Source organism: Dicentrarchus labrax, unplaced genomic scaffold (genome assembly GCF_905237075.1).
Source record: "Dicentrarchus labrax unplaced genomic scaffold, dlabrax2021, whole genome shotgun sequence".
Classification (NCBI taxonomy): domain Eukaryota; kingdom Metazoa; phylum Chordata; class Actinopteri; family Moronidae; genus Dicentrarchus; species Dicentrarchus labrax.
The window spans coordinates 8,776,983-8,798,336 of record NW_026136714.1 but is presented as its reverse complement, the minus strand read 5'-3'; the positions used below and the strand labels follow the sequence as shown (position 1 = coordinate 8,798,336).

At 40.1% G+C, this 21,354-nt stretch overlaps 1 protein-coding gene across 7 annotated transcripts in view; it reads right to left on the bottom strand.

Annotated features, from left to right (window-relative positions):
* Positions 1–21,354, bottom strand: part of osbp2b (oxysterol binding protein 2b) — a 50,035-nt gene that overhangs the window by 22,135 nt on the left and 6,546 nt on the right. For 5 of the 7 annotated variants that reach the window (XM_051423642.1, XM_051423643.1, XM_051423644.1 and 2 more), the window contains one exon: positions 20,943–21,151. The exons of 1 other annotated variant lie outside the window; for it this stretch is intronic. In XM_051423642.1, the coding sequence (XP_051279602.1) occupies positions 20,943–21,151 (209 nt within the window). Of the gene's footprint in view, positions 1–8,714; positions 8,947–20,942; positions 21,152–21,354 lie in introns of those variants that run through there. One more of the 7 variants, XM_051423645.1, reaches the window with a different exon arrangement.

Sequence of the window (21,354 nt, the reverse complement as noted above, 5' to 3'; positions counted from 1 at the left end):
AGAAGAACTTGGAAAATTCATTTTTAATTTCACTGTGTCTTAAAGAGAATCGGAAAATTGCTTCTGTAGATACTAAAATGGTCTCAAATAACTGAGTGACTACCATCTGCCATGAAGTTTTATTTGGAAATCTTTATCGGGATATATAAACTTAAATAAAATTTGAATTTATCTAATTTGCAGAATTGGAAAAGGCAAGTTATTACAACTCCTTATTTCCTATATCTGTATTTGTCAATTTAAGGCAGTTAGTTTAAGCACCAAGTTTCCTCAATTTTGAATCAGTATTAACAGGAAGTTGTGTATCACACACGAACAAACAACTAGTTCCGCTGGGTGTTTCATGAACCAAGGAAGGGTTTGTTGAGATTGTGTAGTGAAGTGAAAGGACCTCGGTTAAAAGCATAATGCATCTTGCCCTCAAGTTTCTTTAAAATCTTGACCCTCCACAAAAACATGAGACTATTTTCTCTTCTGTTGGAAAACCAAGGTCACTGAGTGGCACCCACTGTTGCAGCAGCAGAAAACTCAACCCCAGTGCTCTGCACCACGTCCACATTTGAGTGTGAAATTACAGAGCAGGGTCTGGATAATATTAGGATAAAAGCAGGATACTGTTGGTCTTTTGACATTTCAGAGGTGTTGTAAGTGAAAATGAGAAGCTCATGGGGCACTTTGACCGAATAAGCATTGAACACATTTAAATGAGTTCTTGGGACATTTAAAAGTAAACTAAAATATATGGCAGAGTAGAGACATTTGCAGCACTGCAGTGGGGCCTTGCTCTTATTATTCACCCTCATTCTGCCAATGAGTTCAGCAGCTCTTAGCGTCGCCACTTAAAAATAAACTGTCACATGTACCAGGGCATATTTGTTTAGAAGAGACTCCACTTACAACACGTCACCTGCAAAACTAATTCTCTCTTTCCAAAACCTCACTGAAACAAGAGTGAGCTGCAAGAACACACATTTTGCCCGGTGGCTCTACAGTATAGACACCCTTCAAGGACAACAGGAAATGAGGACACAAAGCTTTCCGCGATATAAAATGACGTAAATGAAGTATGTCAGAAATGCCCTTTCTGCAATGTCCTTTCCTTCACTGAGCCAGATCCATATAGCATCAATAAAATGTCAAGCAAGTTTGAATACTGGATAATAAAACCCTTTAAGATGCCTAAACATATTCTATCAACTGTATATCACTCAGACCTGGAATAAAAAGTGAAGACTGGGTTTTACACTAGACCTGATTGAATAAAAAGCCAATCTATGCTGTCTGTGCATCAGAGTCATTGCTTAGCTCGCCCCCTCGCATTTCCAACCCCTTCCTTCCCAACAACAGATGTGGATGGATGGCTCTCTGTAGCAAAGTGGACACCACGAGGCAAGGCCAGGAGCCCATTACCACGCAAGTCATGCCTCAAGGGCGGACTACCTCCCCCCTCCCCCACAGCCTACCACCTCGGAGAACACCCTGCATCGACACAAATGCAAGTCTGTTTCCAGTTCCCACCGTGTCTCCCCGCTGAACCCTCCTCTCCTCAAGGGAAGATGATAAAATTTAAGTAAATATCTGCGTCTGAGGCGAGCTGGGACACAAGTTTACAGGTCACAGCTCATCAAATCACAACATTTCAACACATAAACACACATCCATCTTCCTCCTCAGCATGAGCACAGCTTCTTTACCCTTCAATCCTTCTTTACTGTCCATCTCACTGTTGAGCACAAAAAGATCGAGGGAGAGAGAAAAAGCAGAAGAATAGGATGTCGGAGAATGTAATTGGGAGAGCAGCAGTCTCTCTGCTGTCCCACTGTCAGGGCTCGTCTCTCTGCTCTTCCCTGAGGACAGGCTGCCAGATCAGTGGAGCCAGGCCTCCGGCTGACAAGACGTCACCCTGTGGCAGAAAGACGTCCACGTCAAGCAGCCGAGCTCTTGGGAGAAATGTACTGCCCCACTAGATTAAAGATGAACAAACTGAACAGCCTAATCAGACGGGAGACTAGTGTCAAAAAATGTATTTTTATCAACAAGATTACTTTCATTTCTCCTGGTTATTACAGCGCAGTTTTACAGGTCAGAGTCACCATGGTGCTGTGGACTGTAGAGCAAATGAGTATGGAGGATTTTAAACAGTGCGCTAATGTGCATTGCACATTCAGGCACACTGAATTAACATGCCGGCAGCATAGCCACAAGGCAGTTATGTCTAGACTGTATCTGAGTGTAGTCAAACTTTTTTATGGTTAACAACATAATTTATGTTCTTTGTAAACTATAAGCAGGATCCATATTACCCTCAAAATTGGATTTTATAGCTAACTCTCATGCACACAACTGCATGAGACCTTTGTTTGTGTGCATAAACTACTGTGTTTTAGGAATGAATGGTGATCTAAACAGATAGACGATGCATACTGTACTCAGTTGCCAGTTTGCACATCGAGGTAAAAATAATGTGTTTGAATAAAACAGCCCTGCAATAATCCTGTCTCCTATAAATTAGGTTTATATAGTACTAATTTATATTTCAGCTATGTTGTGGTGACAATGTTCACAAGCAAGGTTTTTTTCTATGTCAGTGCTACATTTACAGTATATACCACACAAAAGCAAGGGTGGTGAGTGTATAAAGAGCAGAACTTTGACACTAGATGGCCACAAAACGTGAAAGGCCCTATCTAGAGCTAGTGTTTTGTTTGTCTGTTTGTCCAACTATAATGTATTAAGCACAATGTGTTTTGTCCTTTAAGTCAGTGTTAACCTTTTCTGTACTGAACCAAGACCCCTGATCTTTCTATAACCTTAACAAAGTGCTGTGAGTGCCTAAACTCAAATAAATGAGGTAGACAAAATATTGGAAATCACTTTCAACAAAAACTGGATGTTTGACCATCATGAAGTTGAAATTTGTAATGTAAACACGGAACATGTAACTGCGGGTAAAATATACTATTATACGGTCTAATATGTTACTTTAGTGTGATACTAAAGGTAAGAGACAACTTTTCAGACCACATCATATCGCCATATTTTTGCTTTTGAATACATACTGTGCTATGTCCTCATCAGTATTACAATAATAATGATGATCAGATATTGATTCTAATTTGCCAGCCTAAATGCACATGCAATCTGAAGACCACTGTATTTTTAGCACAGAGTTTGTACCTGGTGGTTGGAAAGGATTTCTTTGAGCACTGACAGCAAAAAGAGAGGGAGATGACTGTTTTGATGGAGTGTGCAAGATAAAGTGAAGTTATGAGAAGTGTATCAGAAACAGGAGAGAGAACGTGCTAGATGAAGAGCAAGGATGTGTCCCACGGGAGGGAAGTGTAATCCTGGCCAGTAATTGCTAACTGGCTCCATACCTCCCCTGAGATACATCATGGGCAGACAAACAGAGGAGACAGCAGGTTAAACCGAGTAACACGGCACTCAGCTCTCCACAAGCAAATGAGAAACTGTGCAGTGCAACTCATCACTGTCCCTAAAGCTCTGCAGTACAGCTCTGGCCGTGTATCCAATCGAACACTCTTAGAAAGCAGCAAACAACAAAAGAAAGATTAAAAGCAAACTGCAGCAACTAAGAAATTAGCTTTAATTCAGTAACATTTTATAATATGCTAGGATAGACAAAAAGTACATAAAACAATCAGTCTGCTGACCATTAAACCGTAGATTTATATTCTGCTATGCTGAGTGAATTTTATAAATTCCCAGCTGGTGCATCAAACTTGTGAGAGGGAAATGGCTCTTGCTTACTGCATAACTCCTACAGTCTGAAGGTTGAGGTCATTAATTATGCTACAACCTTAGAATACTAACTGAGCTTATCTGCACAGGTCTGGTCATTGTGACAGGATTTCTAGGATTTTACTGCAGTAATAAAAAAAAAGTTTGCTGCTCTAGAGAGACAATGAATCACAAGTAAAATGTGAAGCCTGTATTTACCATCTGAAACAATCGGCAGTGATCTCTGATGTGCACTACTTTTATGAAAGAGTTTTCATGCATGCTCACACACATACATTCTTCATTTACATGCATGCAAACAGTTCAGGCTGTGAGAGGAGGAGCGTCTCTTGGCAACTGGTTCATGTAAAACAGGGCTTGTACTATATATACAGAAACAAATATAAAATATTAATGCTTTTGGCAGAGTGGTCTCATTAACTCACAACATGCAAATTTTTTCAGTCTGAAATAATTTGCTTGTGTGTAATTTTAAAGTAGCCGTGCATTCACTAAGAAATGCATACAAACATAATACAGTAACACATCCTGGAGATGCATCTCACTTAAATGTATAACCTTTAACATATTAAAACCAAACCTTTTTTGATTCTATTAACAGTCACATTTTTTTCCTGAAATAGGTATTCAGTGTATTTACATTCTGTATTTACCTCTTTATATGTGTTGTCATTGTTAGTGGCGGAGTCCGCCATTCCCGTTCTGGATTCACACTCCTTCAAATGCACGAGGGATTCACAGGACATGATCCATACTAAAAATCCAGCCACACTTGCTGTTACCGTGGTAACCAAAGGTGTCACCATATAAACCAGGACTAAAATCTTAAGGATTACAACTTTAATGACAGGATTTTACTCTCCCTGCTGTGTGACGTGCACCGATTACCAATTTAATACTAAATTCAGACGGCACAATCATCTTATTCTAATATATTAATCTAAGGATTAGTGCTGGGCGATAGGATGATATTAAACATAAAACAATACAAATTTGTCAACTGTCTGAGCTCTCCATGTAATACCTGGCTGTTTTGTATTAGGTCATAATGGGCAATGCTGCGTATGAATAAGATTAGTAGGATAGTAGGATTGCTTTAGTGCAATACTGGATTTGTATTTGTTGTACTGTTGTCACGAAAATAAATCTACCGGTCGATCTTTGTTCCTACCCTCACCTATGGTCATGACAGATGGGTCGTGACCGAAAGAACGAGATCCCGGGTACAAGCGACCGAAATGGGTTTCCTCAGAAGGGTGGCCGGCGTCTCCCTTAGGGATAGGGTGAGAAGCTCGGACATCTGCGAGGGACTCGGAGTAAAGCCGCTTCTCCTTTGCGTCGAAAGGAGCCAGCTTAGATGGTTCGGGCATCTGATGAGGATGCCTCCAGGGCGCCTCCCGAGGGAGGTGTTCCTGGCACGTCCAGCTGGGAGGAGGCCATGGGGCAGACCGAGGACCAGGTGGAGAGATTATATCTCAACACTGGCCTGGGAACGCCTCGGGATCCCCCAGTCAGAGTTGGCCGATGTGGTCAGGGAAAGGGAAGTTTGGGGTCCGCTGCTGAACTTGCTACCCCGGCGACCCGACCCGGATAAGCGGATGAAGATGAATGAATGAATGAATGAATTTGTATGCTTGATTTTTGCAATAAAATGATGAAATGCCTTGATAGGTAAGTTATTAAAGTCATTGGTTTAGACAATATAGACATTACTGCAGGCATATTTTATCCATATACTTGGATCTCAGTTGATTTCCTGGAAAATAATTAGTTTTTAATCCATATCACCCACTTCTGTTAAGCTCTACAATGACAATTCTAACTCAATAAAACTGGAGCTAGTTTTAACAGGTTGACAAGAATTTTAATTTTCTATTTGACAGTCCATACTATTGATAAGAGCTCACTGATGAGTTACTGTCTTTTACTGAGCACCCTGATAATGTAGAAAGATACAGCATGATGCATGAGACAGTAACCCTGGATCATAGCAAGATTGTGATCCATCATACTAATTGCCTGGGTGCCAGCTCTGCAAGATAATGAGCCATGAAGCCCAGAGAAGAGGTGACTACCTTCACAGAGGAGTAGTAGAGGTGTCTCTAAAGTACTCTTAAGTTATGTGCATTAATATTTGAAAAATTAAAAATGATGAGGGCCCTGACCCTGGGCTCTAACCTTATTAAAAATGCATACAGTATGTGTAAGGACAATGTGTGTTTGTAACTAGGGAGGAATGAAATTAAAATGTCAGCTGTCTGTGCACACCGTTAAAGTTTTCATGTCCTCAGAAACACAGACATACTTCACTGAGAATTGATTATCAAAGTGATGTGGAATCTCACATGGTAGTTTTAAGCCTCCACAAACCACTCAAAATAATTCTGTTCATCATAGCAGCCCCACACCAACAAATTTCCAGTGGGTAAGAGAATATTTCCGAATGTCTGACTTGCAGATTCCACTGATTATCAATGACTCAACCTCCATTTATTTCAGAAACAACATTTTTTAATGAACAAGGCAAATTCTTCCATTAAAACTAGATATGAATGAAGTGATGTGTATGGCTAGGCCAGGCCTACAAAATATGATACAAGGGTATAACTTCAGAAGAAGAGGCAGCTTTATTTGTGCTGTGGTCATTTATTTTACAAGAGGGTTAGGGTTAGGGTTAAGAATATAGTAAATATGTGCATGCTCATTAAATAAGTAAGTAATTAAGTCACAAAATGTTTCTGAGGCATGTCAGATTGAAATCAGGTTTTTCGTACCATTAAGAATTAATCCTTACATAAAGTAAGAATTGTGCTTTCTCTCTGGTAGCTTTCTTATGCAGTTTTCTTCCCTTATTTTTCACAAATCCCAAATTCCTGCCTAAAACGGGAGCACTGCCTTCATGACAGTGACATTGACATGACATGTCAACCCGATATGATTGTTTTTGCATGTGTGTGCCTCCCAGAGTTCTCTATCACGGGGAGTTGCGACATTTTAAGGCATCTTATTATTCGGGCTGTTTTATTTCTTACTTTTTCAACAGTGGCATAATAGTAACAGCGAGCTCTCTGATTTACTGAGCTTGTTTACTGGCCTTGAGCCACCATTTAACCATTGTTACTAAACTATGCCTAATTAATTTACATTAATCGATGTTCTACCATGTTGTCTTTATTTTGATTGGTACCAGTGGAGGGTGATTTAATTGCTTGGTATGGACAGCAGGCTTTGATTTACAGTCACACAGTTAATCTCTATGCTTGTTCAATTGAGTGTTTACCTTTATTAGTTGTACTGACAGCTAAATTGACTAGCTGTTAATGGACCCAACGAATAATTGGATGTAGAAAGAAGCTATTTAGAAATCTCTTTATTACAAATTACTGACAAACACTAAAACCATGGTTATGTTTAGATAGATAGATTTAGTTTTTATATGTGCAGAGAGCTATTTGTGTCTTCTATTACTAGTTACATTAATTCACATATCATAACAAAACATTAATCTCCAATCCAAACCAGCTGACTGAGCTACTTTTTAAAAAAAGACATCAAATGTTAATGTACCAAACACACATCTTGTATTAAAATATCTTAAATCTGTAGCATGTCAAATGTATTTTCTTTATGCCCGTTTCAATGTCAAACTTACACAGTGTATCTCTTGGACAACACCAGTATAGACTCAAGTGTTATACATAAGATGAAAGCACCTTTATATTTGAATATTACCACTGATACATACAGGGCATTCTTATTAAGGCTTTTGATCTATTACATTATGTTCTGGCACTAGAAAACTAGAAAACACCTAGTAATATATTATCCTTGGAGGATTTTAGACTTTTTTCAATCAATGTTCTGAGTTGTGATGTGTTGCTTCTGAGTCATGTTATATTATTATATATTATATTGAGGAGAGCATCCAGAAGGGTACTATGAAAAGACTTAAAACAATACTGCTATGACCACCTTTGCCAAATTCATTTCAGTGAACAAACAGGCGAAGTGAGCAGACACAGAGAGCCCAGGGCTTAGGAGCACAGCTGTTCAACTCAACACTGTTCAACTCTGCCATAGGCAAGAAACCCATAGATAAAGTGAGAGAGGTGAAAAGATACAATAGGATGAGACAGCGAGGGGAAAATGTGATGGCTAACACATTTCTTCATTGTTACTCCAAAGTCAACCACATAATCATATACAGACACCATGAAGTACACCATATAGGATGCTGTTTCCCTGCCATAAGCCGTAATAGAATATCGATTTGTTCTGTGCAAAATCATTTACCATTTGGACAACATGTTAGGCAGGCTAGTTTTGCTTGTGAGTGGACAGTGCAAAAATCATATTAATCCGTAGTCCTTAGTTACTGCCCTCACCACCCAACTACATTACAAAGAAATAGTCCTCAGGGACAGGTTCTAGGACCCTGGGATATGCAGTGTGTCGCATTTTGCAGCTTTTGATGGTGCAATACACTCCTCACACATAGTATGCGAACACGGATGCACGTTGCCAAAACAACACGTAGGCCTGGCAGGTTCTGACTCATCCATATGCAAATGTGAGGTGGAGCAGGCGCAAAGAAAAGAGAGGAAATGAGTCTGAGCGGGAGCAGTACAGGACAAAAAAGGGAAAGAGGGATGGAGACTGCATGCAGTGAGGAGTGCAGGATAGAGGACAGGCTGCTCTTTTTTTTTTTTTTTTTTTACAGCATGAGGCTTTGCGTTTGTTGGGGGAGGCTGCCGAAATGAGTGAGCATCCATGGCGACAGATGACAGATGCCAGAGAGAGAGGAAGATGGATGAAGGAATGACAGCTACCTCTCAGACATACGATAAGGAGGAGATAGCAGGATGAGGAAGGTTTTGCCGTTGGACAGAAAGGGAGAGGAGTGTGACAGCTCCATGCTCCTGTGTTATAGCTTTAGCTATAGCTGTACTGACCCTGGTTGAGTTTACTCAGGCAGCCCGAGTTGCAGAGGGAGCGGACGGTCCCCGACTCCCAGCAGCTCCGGCCCTTCATCCCACTCTCTGCAGGCCTGATCCCACTCCACGCTCCCTGAGACGCAACGCTGCCCTGGGCCACTACATAATTCCAGCGAGGGGGGGGCTGAGGAAACGACTTTCCCTGTTCAGCATTGCAGCGTGCGCACACATACATGCACACTCACACACAGTACACAGACAGGGGAGCGATGCAGGCGCTCCCTCCTGTAATTCCTATCTCCTCTCTTGCATTGCTTCCCCTTCTTCCGGAAACGCACTCAGGATACACACATTCACAAAGCTCGGCACATTTACAATTCTCCTCCACATGCTTCTCTCAGTGCAGTGCAGATTGGAGAGGGAAGGAGGGAGGGAAGGAGGGAGGGAGGGAGAGAGTGAGTGAGTGAGTGAAGCAGAGAGGAGATAGGACTCGGCAGCCAGCAGTCATCTACACAACTAAGACCAGAATGCATTGCTTCCTCTCTGTCCCCCTCTACCCCCCCGGCCGCTGGTTTCGTAGCTTGACAGTAAAAAAGTCAGCTATTTCAGGAAAGCTAAATGGCAGTGATGGTATTAAGTAAAGGCTATGATGTTTCAAAAATGTCACCACGAGGAGCTTATGTATGATGAATTTTCAGATTAAGTTATAACATATTAAGTGGTGCCACTAGACCAAGGTTAAAAGGTCAAATAAAACATACTTGTCTATTTCCTCCTATGTCAGAATATCTTTATATTGCTCACCACCTCATGAACCACCTCAAATCTGACCTCACGCAGCAGCCAGTGACACTGTACCAACGCAGCACAATTCATACTGTAGTTTGCCCCTGGCTGCAATAATAACCCTCACTTTCTCCATTTTTCAAAGCAGGTGAAGGTTATCGTTTTAATATTACTGTCAGTGTAAATATCACACTGCACTGTAACTCAAGGTCACCTTCACCACCTGAAGTAATCTCCTCCCCCTAGAGTTAAAGGCTATTTTTCTACCTGGACCTTATCTCTCTGAGTTTGTGCCAAAGTGACTAATGGGGACAACAAGATTTGAATGGAGAGGAGAGCTGCAGCCTTGTACTCACAAAACGAGTTGCAACATAGTCCTTTCCAACTGCACATCGTCAAAATACATCCATTAAAAGTGCTTGTTTTTGCCACTGACTGGTCTGTCTGAGAACCCAACCATATAGAGAAATTAAACCTTTTCTGTTCCTTTCCCTTGATCCGCTGCGTGTCTAACAAAGTCTCGCTCAAGGAGAAGTCTCGTGAAATCTCAGAGGAGGTAAGGTGAGTGGTTGCAGGAAGTCAACAGTGGAAATGTGAGGAGAGAAGAGTGTGACTGTGTTTGTTGTGTTGGAGGAAAGAAAGCTTAGCTTAGTGTTAAAAAAAATTCAAAACAGTAAAAATCCTGTATATTTAATCTGAGAATAGCTACAACAACATCTAATTGTATGTCCAGCCAACCAATAAGCTCAAACTCTAGAAGTCCAAAATCTTTAACAGGTTATATTATAATTAATCTGGGCAAATAAAATATAACCAAAACTAAGAAATATCATGTATTGAGGTATAAAACTTAATTCCTTTATGGTTTTTGATCATTTCAGCTCTACCCAGACTTCGTTGTAAGTGGTCTGTTTGTGTGTGTGTGTGTGTGTGTGTGTGTGTGTGTGTGTGTGTGTGTGTGTGTGTGTGTGTGTGTGTGTATGTGTGGCTATGGATCAAAGTGCCTAGCTTTGGTTTTAATTACCTCTCGTAATGAAATACTTAGCTTTGTAAACATGGTCTCAGGGGGAAATTTTTTAATTACAGTAAGGCCACTGCCATGATTCAGAGTACATACTCTTTAGGGTGAGTCTACACTTTGGATTCACACATAAATGTGTTATTAGGCAAAGGAAGGCATTCTTTCCCAGTAACAAATCTATTTTTACACTGAAAATCCTACATGTATAAGTAATGCTATTAATATCACTGGATGATGGCTTCATAAAAAAAAACATAACGTGATTGTTGATGATGCAACACCAATTCCTTCTTCCATGTGTAACAGCATGGATAAAATGTACAAGAACCGCTGAGCAAATTAGGCCAACAGTGAACAGAGTCCCTCCCTTGATTAAAAACACTGCTACAGCATCACATTAAGCTTGTCTGCTGTAATATATGAGTTGCAGTGTTTCTGTGAAATGTCCAATGACACCAAAAGCAGGTAACAGGGGAGGGCTGCTGTGGACTGTAAGTGAGGTAAGTGCTGACCGGGAAAGACTGTTGGACTGTAAATAAATAACATCCCCTAAATGTCCCGGGGCATGTTCGAAGGGGCGCTGAAGCATGAAACCTCAATTAATTTCATACTTGACCTTCATCATTTCTTTTCTTCAGCGCAGTTAAGTTTAACCATGCAAACAGAGCCAAAGCTGACTGGTGGAAACAGCAGACTTTGTATGATGTATGTGCTCATGTTATCGACGCCCTTAAAAATACATCATCTTTGTTAGGTGTATTTTTAAGTTGTTTAAACAGTCTCTTCTTTTCTTTTTTTCATCAGTCTTAATGTAAAGCTCTTTGAGCTGCATTTTATGTTTGAAAAGAACTATATAAATAAAGTTATTAAATTATCTCTGGATTAAACTGATATAAATTAACTGTTGAAGGTATGTGAATATATGGGGGCTCAGTGGCCTGTTGATAGACCTGAAATATAATATTTAAAAGTTAATATTTTATCAAGCTACTGTATTTGATTTCACATTGTAGACTACTAAATAGCGTAATTATTAAGTATGCACATAATTATACAGTATATACATACATAGACAGTACACTCAGGTACAAAGTCATATACATACAGTACATGTATATATAAATTACATCTAACATTACAAAATGAACAAATACTGCAACCTAATCTCCAAATATAGATGCATCCAATCTATATAATCTCATCTCCATTAGAGAGATTAAGTTTTAAAAAAACGTTGTGGACTGGAGTGAAATAAGTTGCTCCAAACATCACATGATATTCTTTTAAACCCCCAAAGTTAAGCACAAATTCAACCCCACAATCCCATGTTTATTTACTGGAGGAGAGACCAAGGCCAAACCAGACAAGACAAGCTAAAGAGAAAGAGGGCATTTAAAGAGCACGAGTTACAGTCTCATTAAGCCAATTACTGCATTAAGATCCTGGAACCCAAACACTCCTCACAGCCTGAATGCACAAGCATTGAGCTCATTAAAACCAGTACAAACAGCTCAGGTCAAGAAAAAAAAAAAAGTTTAATTGTGGGAGGGAAGTAATTTTAACAGGAAAATCACTTTTTGAAGTCACATTCTGGGTTTGACAGCATTTAAAACATTAGGCTGCGTCAATTCCAGCAGTAGTAGCTATATAAATGTTATTGATCCATGCCAAAAAAACACATTATGCTAGACACTGCGCTGCCTCACTGTCACAGAGGCAACAGAAGACAACATGCACGTAGGAACCAGAAAGACTAAAATCGACTGCAGTGAAATACAAGCCTGAAAGTGACGTCTCCTAATGGACTGGCGCTCCTCCTGTGGCGATAATAACCTGCTTATCCCAAGGAGGTGGAAGATCTTTAATTAACCACAAATGTAAGAGTTAACAGTAATTGCTTCCTGCGTCAGCCTGCACTGGTTCAAAGTAGAGAAACCATGCATCAACTTGATGATTTAGAAATCACAAACAGACACAACACTTCATATCAATGCTGCACGCAGCAGAGTGAAATTACAGCTGACTCTCTATACACTGGGGCAATGAATCATCCAGCCCTGCGTGTACTTAGTCATCACTAACAAATAAAGTCTGGGTAGCATCTTCGCATGGCAGCCGTTAGTGTTGGCACCTTAAGTACCTCTGCGAGCTGTGCCTTTAAACATTTTTTTAAAAACATCCCTGCACATGTCTTGAAGCATGTGGAAGTAATGGTATTTAATGAAATAAAAATATTCATATGCAAATACAGATGCTTCAAAATCAGATAATCTACCCCATAAATGATAAAGTATGCCATCACAAGTGCATTTCACCAGCACTGCAGGTGTGAATGTAGACCACAAACTATAAAGTGGTTCCAAATAATTTAATAAATGCCCTGTGCTGTGTTTGTCAGGTGAGTTACTCCATTGGTAGACTAATGTATTCCTTCTTCACTGACACTGATCCATCCTGTCAGTGCTGCACCTCTCATCCCCACAACCTCAACCAGTTACCTCCACAACTTTACCTGCTCCCTCCATCTTGGTGGTTTTGATATGTGACTGTAACCTCATATAACGTCATATTCCTGTGGAATTTCACAAAACCTTTACAAATTAATTAGTGGCTGCAAGTCGTCCAGACCATGAACCAGCAAAATCCCAAACCACAGGGATCCCTCCACTGTGCTCCAAGGTTGGGTCCTGGTGTTTGTGAAAAGTTGAACCTCCAAAAAATAATTGTGTCTCTTATTTGCCAAAAGTTCTCTTGAACATTGTTTAATTATCACAGCTGAGAATCAAAATGATTTCAGGTAAACCTAAAATGAGAAGCCATGTTTGTTTTTGAGAGCATAACTGTTCCTACAGAAACACCAACTGTTGTTGTTGTTGTTGTTGTTTAGAGGAACAGCAGAAAGACACCACCTCCTGTGTTTATACAGCACTCTTGTAATTATCTTTCTGGACTACAAACTCCTTCAGGGATCTCAGTGACCGTAAACTGTTGGAGGTTCAAGTTGTTGTAATACATACCTGAGGTACATTGTAACGTATACCTTATTACAGCAACAGTTGCAATTAGGTATGCACTGTAGGTCCATGTTGCTGTAATGTACACGTGTCATTACATAGATCAGACCACTTGACTATACACTCCTATAGAAACTGTTATACTATTGGTTCAGATACAAGCAGCCTTGACAGTAAATGTCTTAAATATAAACTGAAAAAGTACAGTTGTTTGTTTGTTTGTTTAGTGTTTTAACCATCTAGAGCTAAAAACATTAAATGTACAATTGTGGCAAATCATAAAATGGTATTTTTTTCTTCAAAATATTTTACTAATATTCTAATTCTAATATCTAAAAACGTGCCTCACATCACCTTTCTCACCCACCAGACTCTCCATCACTCCTACGTACATTCTCCATCACGAAGTCAAACATGTCACCAATTCCACTGGCATTCCTGAACTAACCAGTCCATAAGGGCCCACAATAACAATGTTTTATACAAATTACCATATTATGGACAATGAAAAAATACAGACAATGTCAGCAGCTATGGAGACAAAGGCCATGACCGATGCTGCCTGATGCAGGCTGACTCTCTGCTCTTTCCTACACAAAAGGCAAAAACAAGAACAACATGAAAGGAAATAACGGTGTGAAAGCAATCGAAAGCCCAGACATAAAATAACTACAAAAAAAGTTTCCCTTTTACCTCTCTTTATGATTTACAATAATCTTCTTCATCAGTTAGAGAGTCTGTGAGCCACAGACAACTCTGTTACAATGGGAGCAAAAACAAAAATTAAGCCATTTAATCTCACAACGTCCACCAATACTGTAGCTCTGAATGTTAAGCTCAACGATTTTGTCATCATGTTTAATCAGAATCAGAATCAGAAATACTTTAATAATCCCAGGGGGAAATTATTTCACTCCAGATATACAAACGACATATTATATAATATATTTACTGTGTTGAACCAAGAGCTTGGCTGAAAGAAACACTTAATGAAAGAAATTATTTTTGTTTACAGAAAGCTCAGACTAATATTGTCCACAGAGAACGGAGCTTCCAACAGTGGTGGCCTTTCCACAACAACAGAACATATCCAGGCCACTGTGGCAGATTGCAGTGCTGTGGGAAAAACATTCTTGGCCGCCTTTGGGGAAAAGAACAGAAGTGGGCACAAAGAGCTACACCTGATCAGTGAAAAGATGTGTCACAACACAGAAATCCACTAAGAGGATAAAAAAGTAGGAAAATGGAAAACCAGAATACTGAACCTCTATTGTCCTAGTTGACTGCCTTGCACAACATTTATATTTCAATGACCGGTCTGTATCCGCATTTTCTGTTACTCAACTTCTCCACGCTGCTGATAAAGCAGAAAAGCTACTGAGTGAGCGACGGAGAGAAAATGTGGGTGTCGACTGGGACACAACGTGAGCTTAATGAATTCAGGTTTCATGCAGCATACAGCCGGTCATTAGACACACTTGAGCCGTACAGAGCAGACCAATCCCAGTACAACAAAGGGCAGCACAAGAATACCAGTAATGTAGTGTGGATTGTGTAACAATGTAATACTGAAGCCAGCCAGTCTGACAATGGATAATTCATAGATCCGTTAAACGGAGTTAACAGTTACACCCATGTGAGAGACAGGTAGAAGCACAATATTCCAGCCTGATTATCTAGATTAATAGATTCCCACACAAATATCATGTGAAGACACACACACTGTGCCTCTTCATACACACACATACAGTACATAATCAAGCAGAATGTAAAAGAGAATTATCACAATATTCTCTTCTCAAACATGTGGACTCTCTTTAAAAGATAATTCCAGGTATTTACAACTACAGTCTTCTAGTTCTGGTCCCTAAGCTAAATAACTGCCCTTATCAAAGATGGTGACAGCTTTATCCTCAAAAAGCTTGACAGACAAACACATTAAAAAAGCAGCGAGCATGACTAAAATTTCACTCACAAAAACTGAGTAAAACTCTAAAACAATCAAATGAGTAAAATATGACTAAATATAATATACATTTTCTTAAAAAAAGAGTAATAAAATAATAAAACTAAATCATGTGCCAAAATAGAAACTAACAGGACTTGTGTTGTGTACAATTTGATTTGCCCAAAGGTGGGAAGTAATGAAGTACAAATAGTTCGATCCCCATTTGAAGTTTCGGTTAACTTTACAAATAAACAGCCGGTGTCCTTCAGAGAACGAGTACTTTTAACTTTTATATAAAGTACTAGTAGTAAAGTATCTGTACTACTACTAGAGAAATTAATGTGTGTACTTTTGCCACCTCTGAATTTTGTTTTTACTGTATGTTTTAGCGTCCAAATATATTTGAATTTAAGTAACATTCAAAGTTGACAGTAAAATGCTTGTTGATTGCTCTTTCAAAGAGAATGGGGTCTGTGGTGAAAACCTCCAGCATTATCTCGGAAACCACTTCTTCAGCATAATAGCAGGACGACGGTTTTCTAACATGCAGAAAACCAACACATGTGCTGCTTTGTGATTTAACCTCAGCAGAAGACCCAGTGCGGTGTGTGTTCTTAGCCGAGAAAGCTGTCTTTCATGTCTTTACATTATAAGATAATAGGGAAGTGCCATCCTTATTCTGTCCATACAGCACTCCATTCAACATAGGCTCAAAAAAAGGCACTGTTTTCCCTGTGTGGTTTCAAAATATAATGACAGAGGAAGACAAAAATAAAGAGTGAGGAGGTGAAAATTTAGATGTAGGAGGGAAAATGCCAAGCAGCTTTTTGATTAGTTCCAGTTGTTTAAAACCAGTGGGAGAGGAAGCAGGTGGCATGTAACTCCAAGATCGATGTGTCGGCGGGCCAACAGTGGCGGGTGGGACATGCACTTTCTGGAGGGAGGGAGTGTGAGTTCAGAAAGGTCAAATCCATTATGAGACAGCAAAGGTGTGATCTCACAGGGACACTTTGATGTTACATTCACAACAGATTTAAGAGACAGAAAAGGGAGAAACAAGTTAAACATTGCTGAAAAACATGAGAAAGACAGAAAAGCACCCAGAGGAGGATTTTTGGCACGGGGGGTGGGGGGCTGGGTTGTGATCTCTGTGAAGAGCTTTGCTTCATCTGGCAGTGATGTTTGTTATGTTACAAGACTGAATCTGATCTCTTTGTCTCCATCTCCCTCGTCTTTGGGGACTGAGTTGATCTAGCAAATCGACCTGTGCCAGCACACGCTTTTACATCCAAGGCAAACAAGGACAACCGATTCGATACACAGCCGCTGTAGAACTAATTGATGAGGATGATAAGCATGCCAGCTGTTGTTTTGTAGCATCCTTTCACGAACACAGCAAGTCGTGCAGGTGATAAAATACAGTACTTGGCTTAATACAGGAGATGTGAAACTGCGACAGTCTATGACTTTAATAGTAAATCATTAAAATCAGCTTGTGAGTTCTGAATTTACTGATGCATTAATTTCATGGGAAAGATGCAACTATTACTGTATATATTTTCTGTCTCAATTTATTGCCATGTAGACTGGTGTAATAAAACACGACCTACACTCAGTCCTACAACACGAGTCTCCTGCCCTGCCCAGAAAGATTCATCCCTTTTACAATGGGGAAAATGTATACAAAAGTAATTCTTTATCAGTGTATTCAATTCACTGTCAATGGATCAACATTTTTACAATTTACTTACATACTTCTTTAATAACTCTAATAATTCTAATTTAATAATGTTTTCCAGTTTGAAAGCAAAGTTTTTCTCCTGAATGAGCTCTTATCATTTCTGGGAGAGATCTACTACACACAGCCTCTGTCTAACAATGAAAGTGACAGATATCTTTGACTTATCCACCACAAATCGGTTAATATTCACCTATACACTGTAAGAAAAGCTGCAACTGTTTAAACACAGCTGCATCTGAACATCTTAACCACATACTCACATGTGCACTCAAACACGCATACGCCTATTCCTGAGCACAACATAAATGGAAGAAAGGCTGCATACTTACAGGAGATGAACTGTGCCTTGTCCCGTTTCTATTTTTTACCCCCCTGAGACTTTGCAGGACAATAGCAATTTTTTAAGCAAGAGAAACCAGCGAAGGGAAAGCAGAGGGTCATTCCATTGAGGACTAAACCCCGCTGCATGAAAAGCAGAGTAAATGGCTTACGGAGAGAAAGAGGAGGGGAGAGAGAAAGAGAAAGAGGGAGGGGGTGGGAAACCAGACAGGGAGTGAGAGGGTGACTGGAAGAGAGAGGAAGAGCGAGTGTCAGAGCAAATGGAGGGGAAAAGAAATAGGGAGACAGTCGGGACCAAGAGATAGGGAGACAAAGGAGGGGTGGGAAAAAAGAAAAGACAAATGGAGCTTGTTTAAGGAGAAAGTCCTAATCTGTCTTTACATCATCCTCTTTGATATTTGTTTCAGGACCATGGACAGAGCATTACCTTTAACTGTAAAAGGGAAGACAAATAACAAAGCCGAGAGGATAAATGTATATATCTAACTATCAGTTTACTCACATACACCAAAGTAACAAGAGTCCGTTTAATTGAAACGTCATCCAAGGACTGTGAGATTGACTTACTGATCAAATGCAGATCAATGAACTGTTGCTGGAGAACTCAAGATACACATCAGCTTGCATGATGGGAACATCAGGGTCAGGTGCAGGAAGACAGCCTCTGCTATGGATCTGTAGCTGCTCCTGTTACTCTACTGCCTACCTTAGCTGTCTGAACTCAGCTAAAATCACTAATTGGATGACTGGATGTTTCCAGCATCAATGAATTTTGCTATTCTTTCTTCCACTAAACCTTTCCAATATGCACTAAAATGGACCATCTAAGCACCAAAGGTGTTGTGTTCAATTTTAAAATAGGTGCCACCACTGGAAAGAGTGATTCAACGGACTGTGATTCCACTTTTACGAGCATCGGCAAAAACAGAACAGAGGAACCCATAAGAGAGGCTGTGTTGAAGTGAGGGGAAACACTGCCACCTGCTGAACGTACTGCGTCTACAGCAGTGGCTTCAGTAAACTGTTACAAATCCAATCTAAGGTAAAATTAGAACAAGATGCACTCAAGGATGGACAAGCAATCTACAACAGAAGGCTTATAAATCGTAACGGCTGCAGTTGTGACACCAGTACTAATGAGAAATTCAGTTGATTCGGTGGTTCAGGTCAGTTATACATAGAAAAGAATTGCATGGCCCGCAGAGAAAGAGAGACTTGAGATTTGAGTTGAGACAAGAGTCTTACAGTGTATTATTGGATTCAAGAAAGAAAAAAAAAGATAAAAGAACAACCAGAGATGGTAATGAAACAAGTCACGTCCAGGATATCAAGTTATAACTTTGGTCTCTTTCTACACACATGATGTGCTCAGGGTTTACACTGTGCTCTCCTGAGGAGATCATTTGGGGCTATTTGTTCCACTGACAGAGAGGGGAAGAAAGATTAATGAATGTAGACACACTGTCACTGATCCGTGTTTGTCTAACACCACAGACAAAGACTTAAGATCCTCTAAAAGAGCCTGATTTATGAATTATCTATAAATTAAATTGTGATAAGCACTGACAACATATAGTCAACTCTCAGCAGCAACAGCATTAACTAAAATAAATACTTAATTTTCTGGAGACAGACTCACACAGTGTCTCTTTTCTCACATTCTCTTAAATCCTCCTCCCACAGATAATTAACTGTGAAAGGAAATGTTTAAAAAACACAAAGACACACATGTATTCTTTCTCTATGCTTTAAAGGGATAAAAGCTTAAACAAAGTACAAACAAATTACCGCTTCATAAAATCAAAGTCTAATACATGGCAGGCAATTAAAGCACTAATTCAATAACGACTAGACATTTAAAGTTTTGTATAGTATGTAGTGCACACAAGTGTGTAGCAAACAGTTTAAGAGGTTCTGAGTGTTAAAATCTACAACATGAAATGAACAGTGAACCTGGTGTGATGAATGGCATCAGATTCACTTGACTTAGATACACATAAGCAGGTGTCTTTGTGTGATTTCATACATTCAAATGTCAATAGTTTGCTAAGAAGAGTGAGATGAAAAAGAAACTGTTGTGTCAGTGGCTTAAAGGTTATCTGTCAAATAGCATTTGATAATTGTTTCATTTTCATAACATCAGCTTGTAATTGCTATCGTATCATAATTGGTCTGAGAACAAGTTGCCTGACATCAAAACGGTATCAGGAAAGGCAGCTGTTCACTGTATTTCAGATACTGTATGATTTTCTTAAAAAAAAAAAAAAAAGGTATTTCGAGCCAATTCCCACATTTTGTCATTTTTTAACCAATTCACTGGATCCTGGATTGGGCCCAGGAGGGAACACTGATATAAATTAAACATTGAAGGTGTGTCTATTCTGCCTACTCTGTGCCTGATTGAAGGTTTAGGTAGACAAAGCAAGCATTGAATTCAGAGGTGACAGTAAATAAGAAAGGACATCAGCATCCCATAGTATACTGTAGAAAATATGCATACACACATAAACGACAAATCATACACACACACATCAAATATGTGGGTAGTTCAATAGCCTAACCTTTGCAAAATACAAATATACCAACATTCCTATCCCGATTACTGGAAATGGTAAGCTAAAAAGCACTCACAGTCTCCCCCAGTCTATATTTGGTGATCTGACTTTCAAATGGAGGCCAGAGGAATATATAGCCTGTCTCAGTCTCTGTAGACCCTGTCTGCAAACGACTGGGGCAGGGAGGCTGCTCTGGGATAATGCCAGGGTGAAATGTGAAGAAAAACGGTCCTCCCAGGCTTTTCCCACAGCCTTTGACCAGCAACACTTAATACAACCATACAAGAATAAGTCCCCTTGGAAAGAAGAGTGTTCTGTTGTCAAGAGGAGGCTGAATGGAAGCCTGGTTTTGTCAGTACCATTAACATACTCCAGTTTGTTTTCCAACTTGACTGAGCAGACGGCGCTGCCCTCTCCTGGCTCACACTGGAATCCAAATTACATTAAAGAAGAGGGGTGTGAGCTGAAACGCCAGCTGTGCTGAATATGAAATGCCAGGGGACACTAGAAAATCAAATATATCCAAATATCTAGGCTGGCCTGAGGATCATGCTGAACCTGCTCGACCAGTCCTGAACACACCTTTGACCCTGCAGGGATCTTAGTTACTGAACTAACAAAGTGAAATACAAGATAAACACACTAACTGTTGTATGTTTGCCCAAAACCGTATCAGCCCAACCCTTATTTAACAAGGTTAAATCTTTATTTAACAAGGTTAAACAAGACTAATATCTTGCATCAGTACCTCACGCTAGGCTACAGCTCGCACAGACCATAAAAATCATGCCATGCAGCTTATATTTTCCATATAAGCAGCTGCTCGCTCCAGCCGCTCTTACCAGACTGATCGTTCATCATGCGGATGGCTTTAGCTTTGGCCAACTCCAGCGCAGTGACCCATCTCTGTCGCTCCACTTCCGTGCTAGCCTTCAGGTGGTAAGTGCGGCCACCGCTGCTCAGAACAATGTTGCAGGCGTCCTCTGTGTCGATGTGCGCCGTGGCCAAGTTGATTGTTCCACGACACGTATGGGCCATTTCTGCCTGCGTCCTGCAACAAAACACCAGGCAGAAAGAGAGACAGAGACAGACAGGGAGAGAGGAAAACAAGCAGAGACAAGAGCTGAAGACACTGGTTTGACCTCATTTGTCATAGAGTATTGCAGGTAGGATAGTACAATAGACATTCATATGGCCAATAAGCACAAGCAGGGAGGCAAGGGGGGACAGAGAAATGCTACAGATTATATAAGG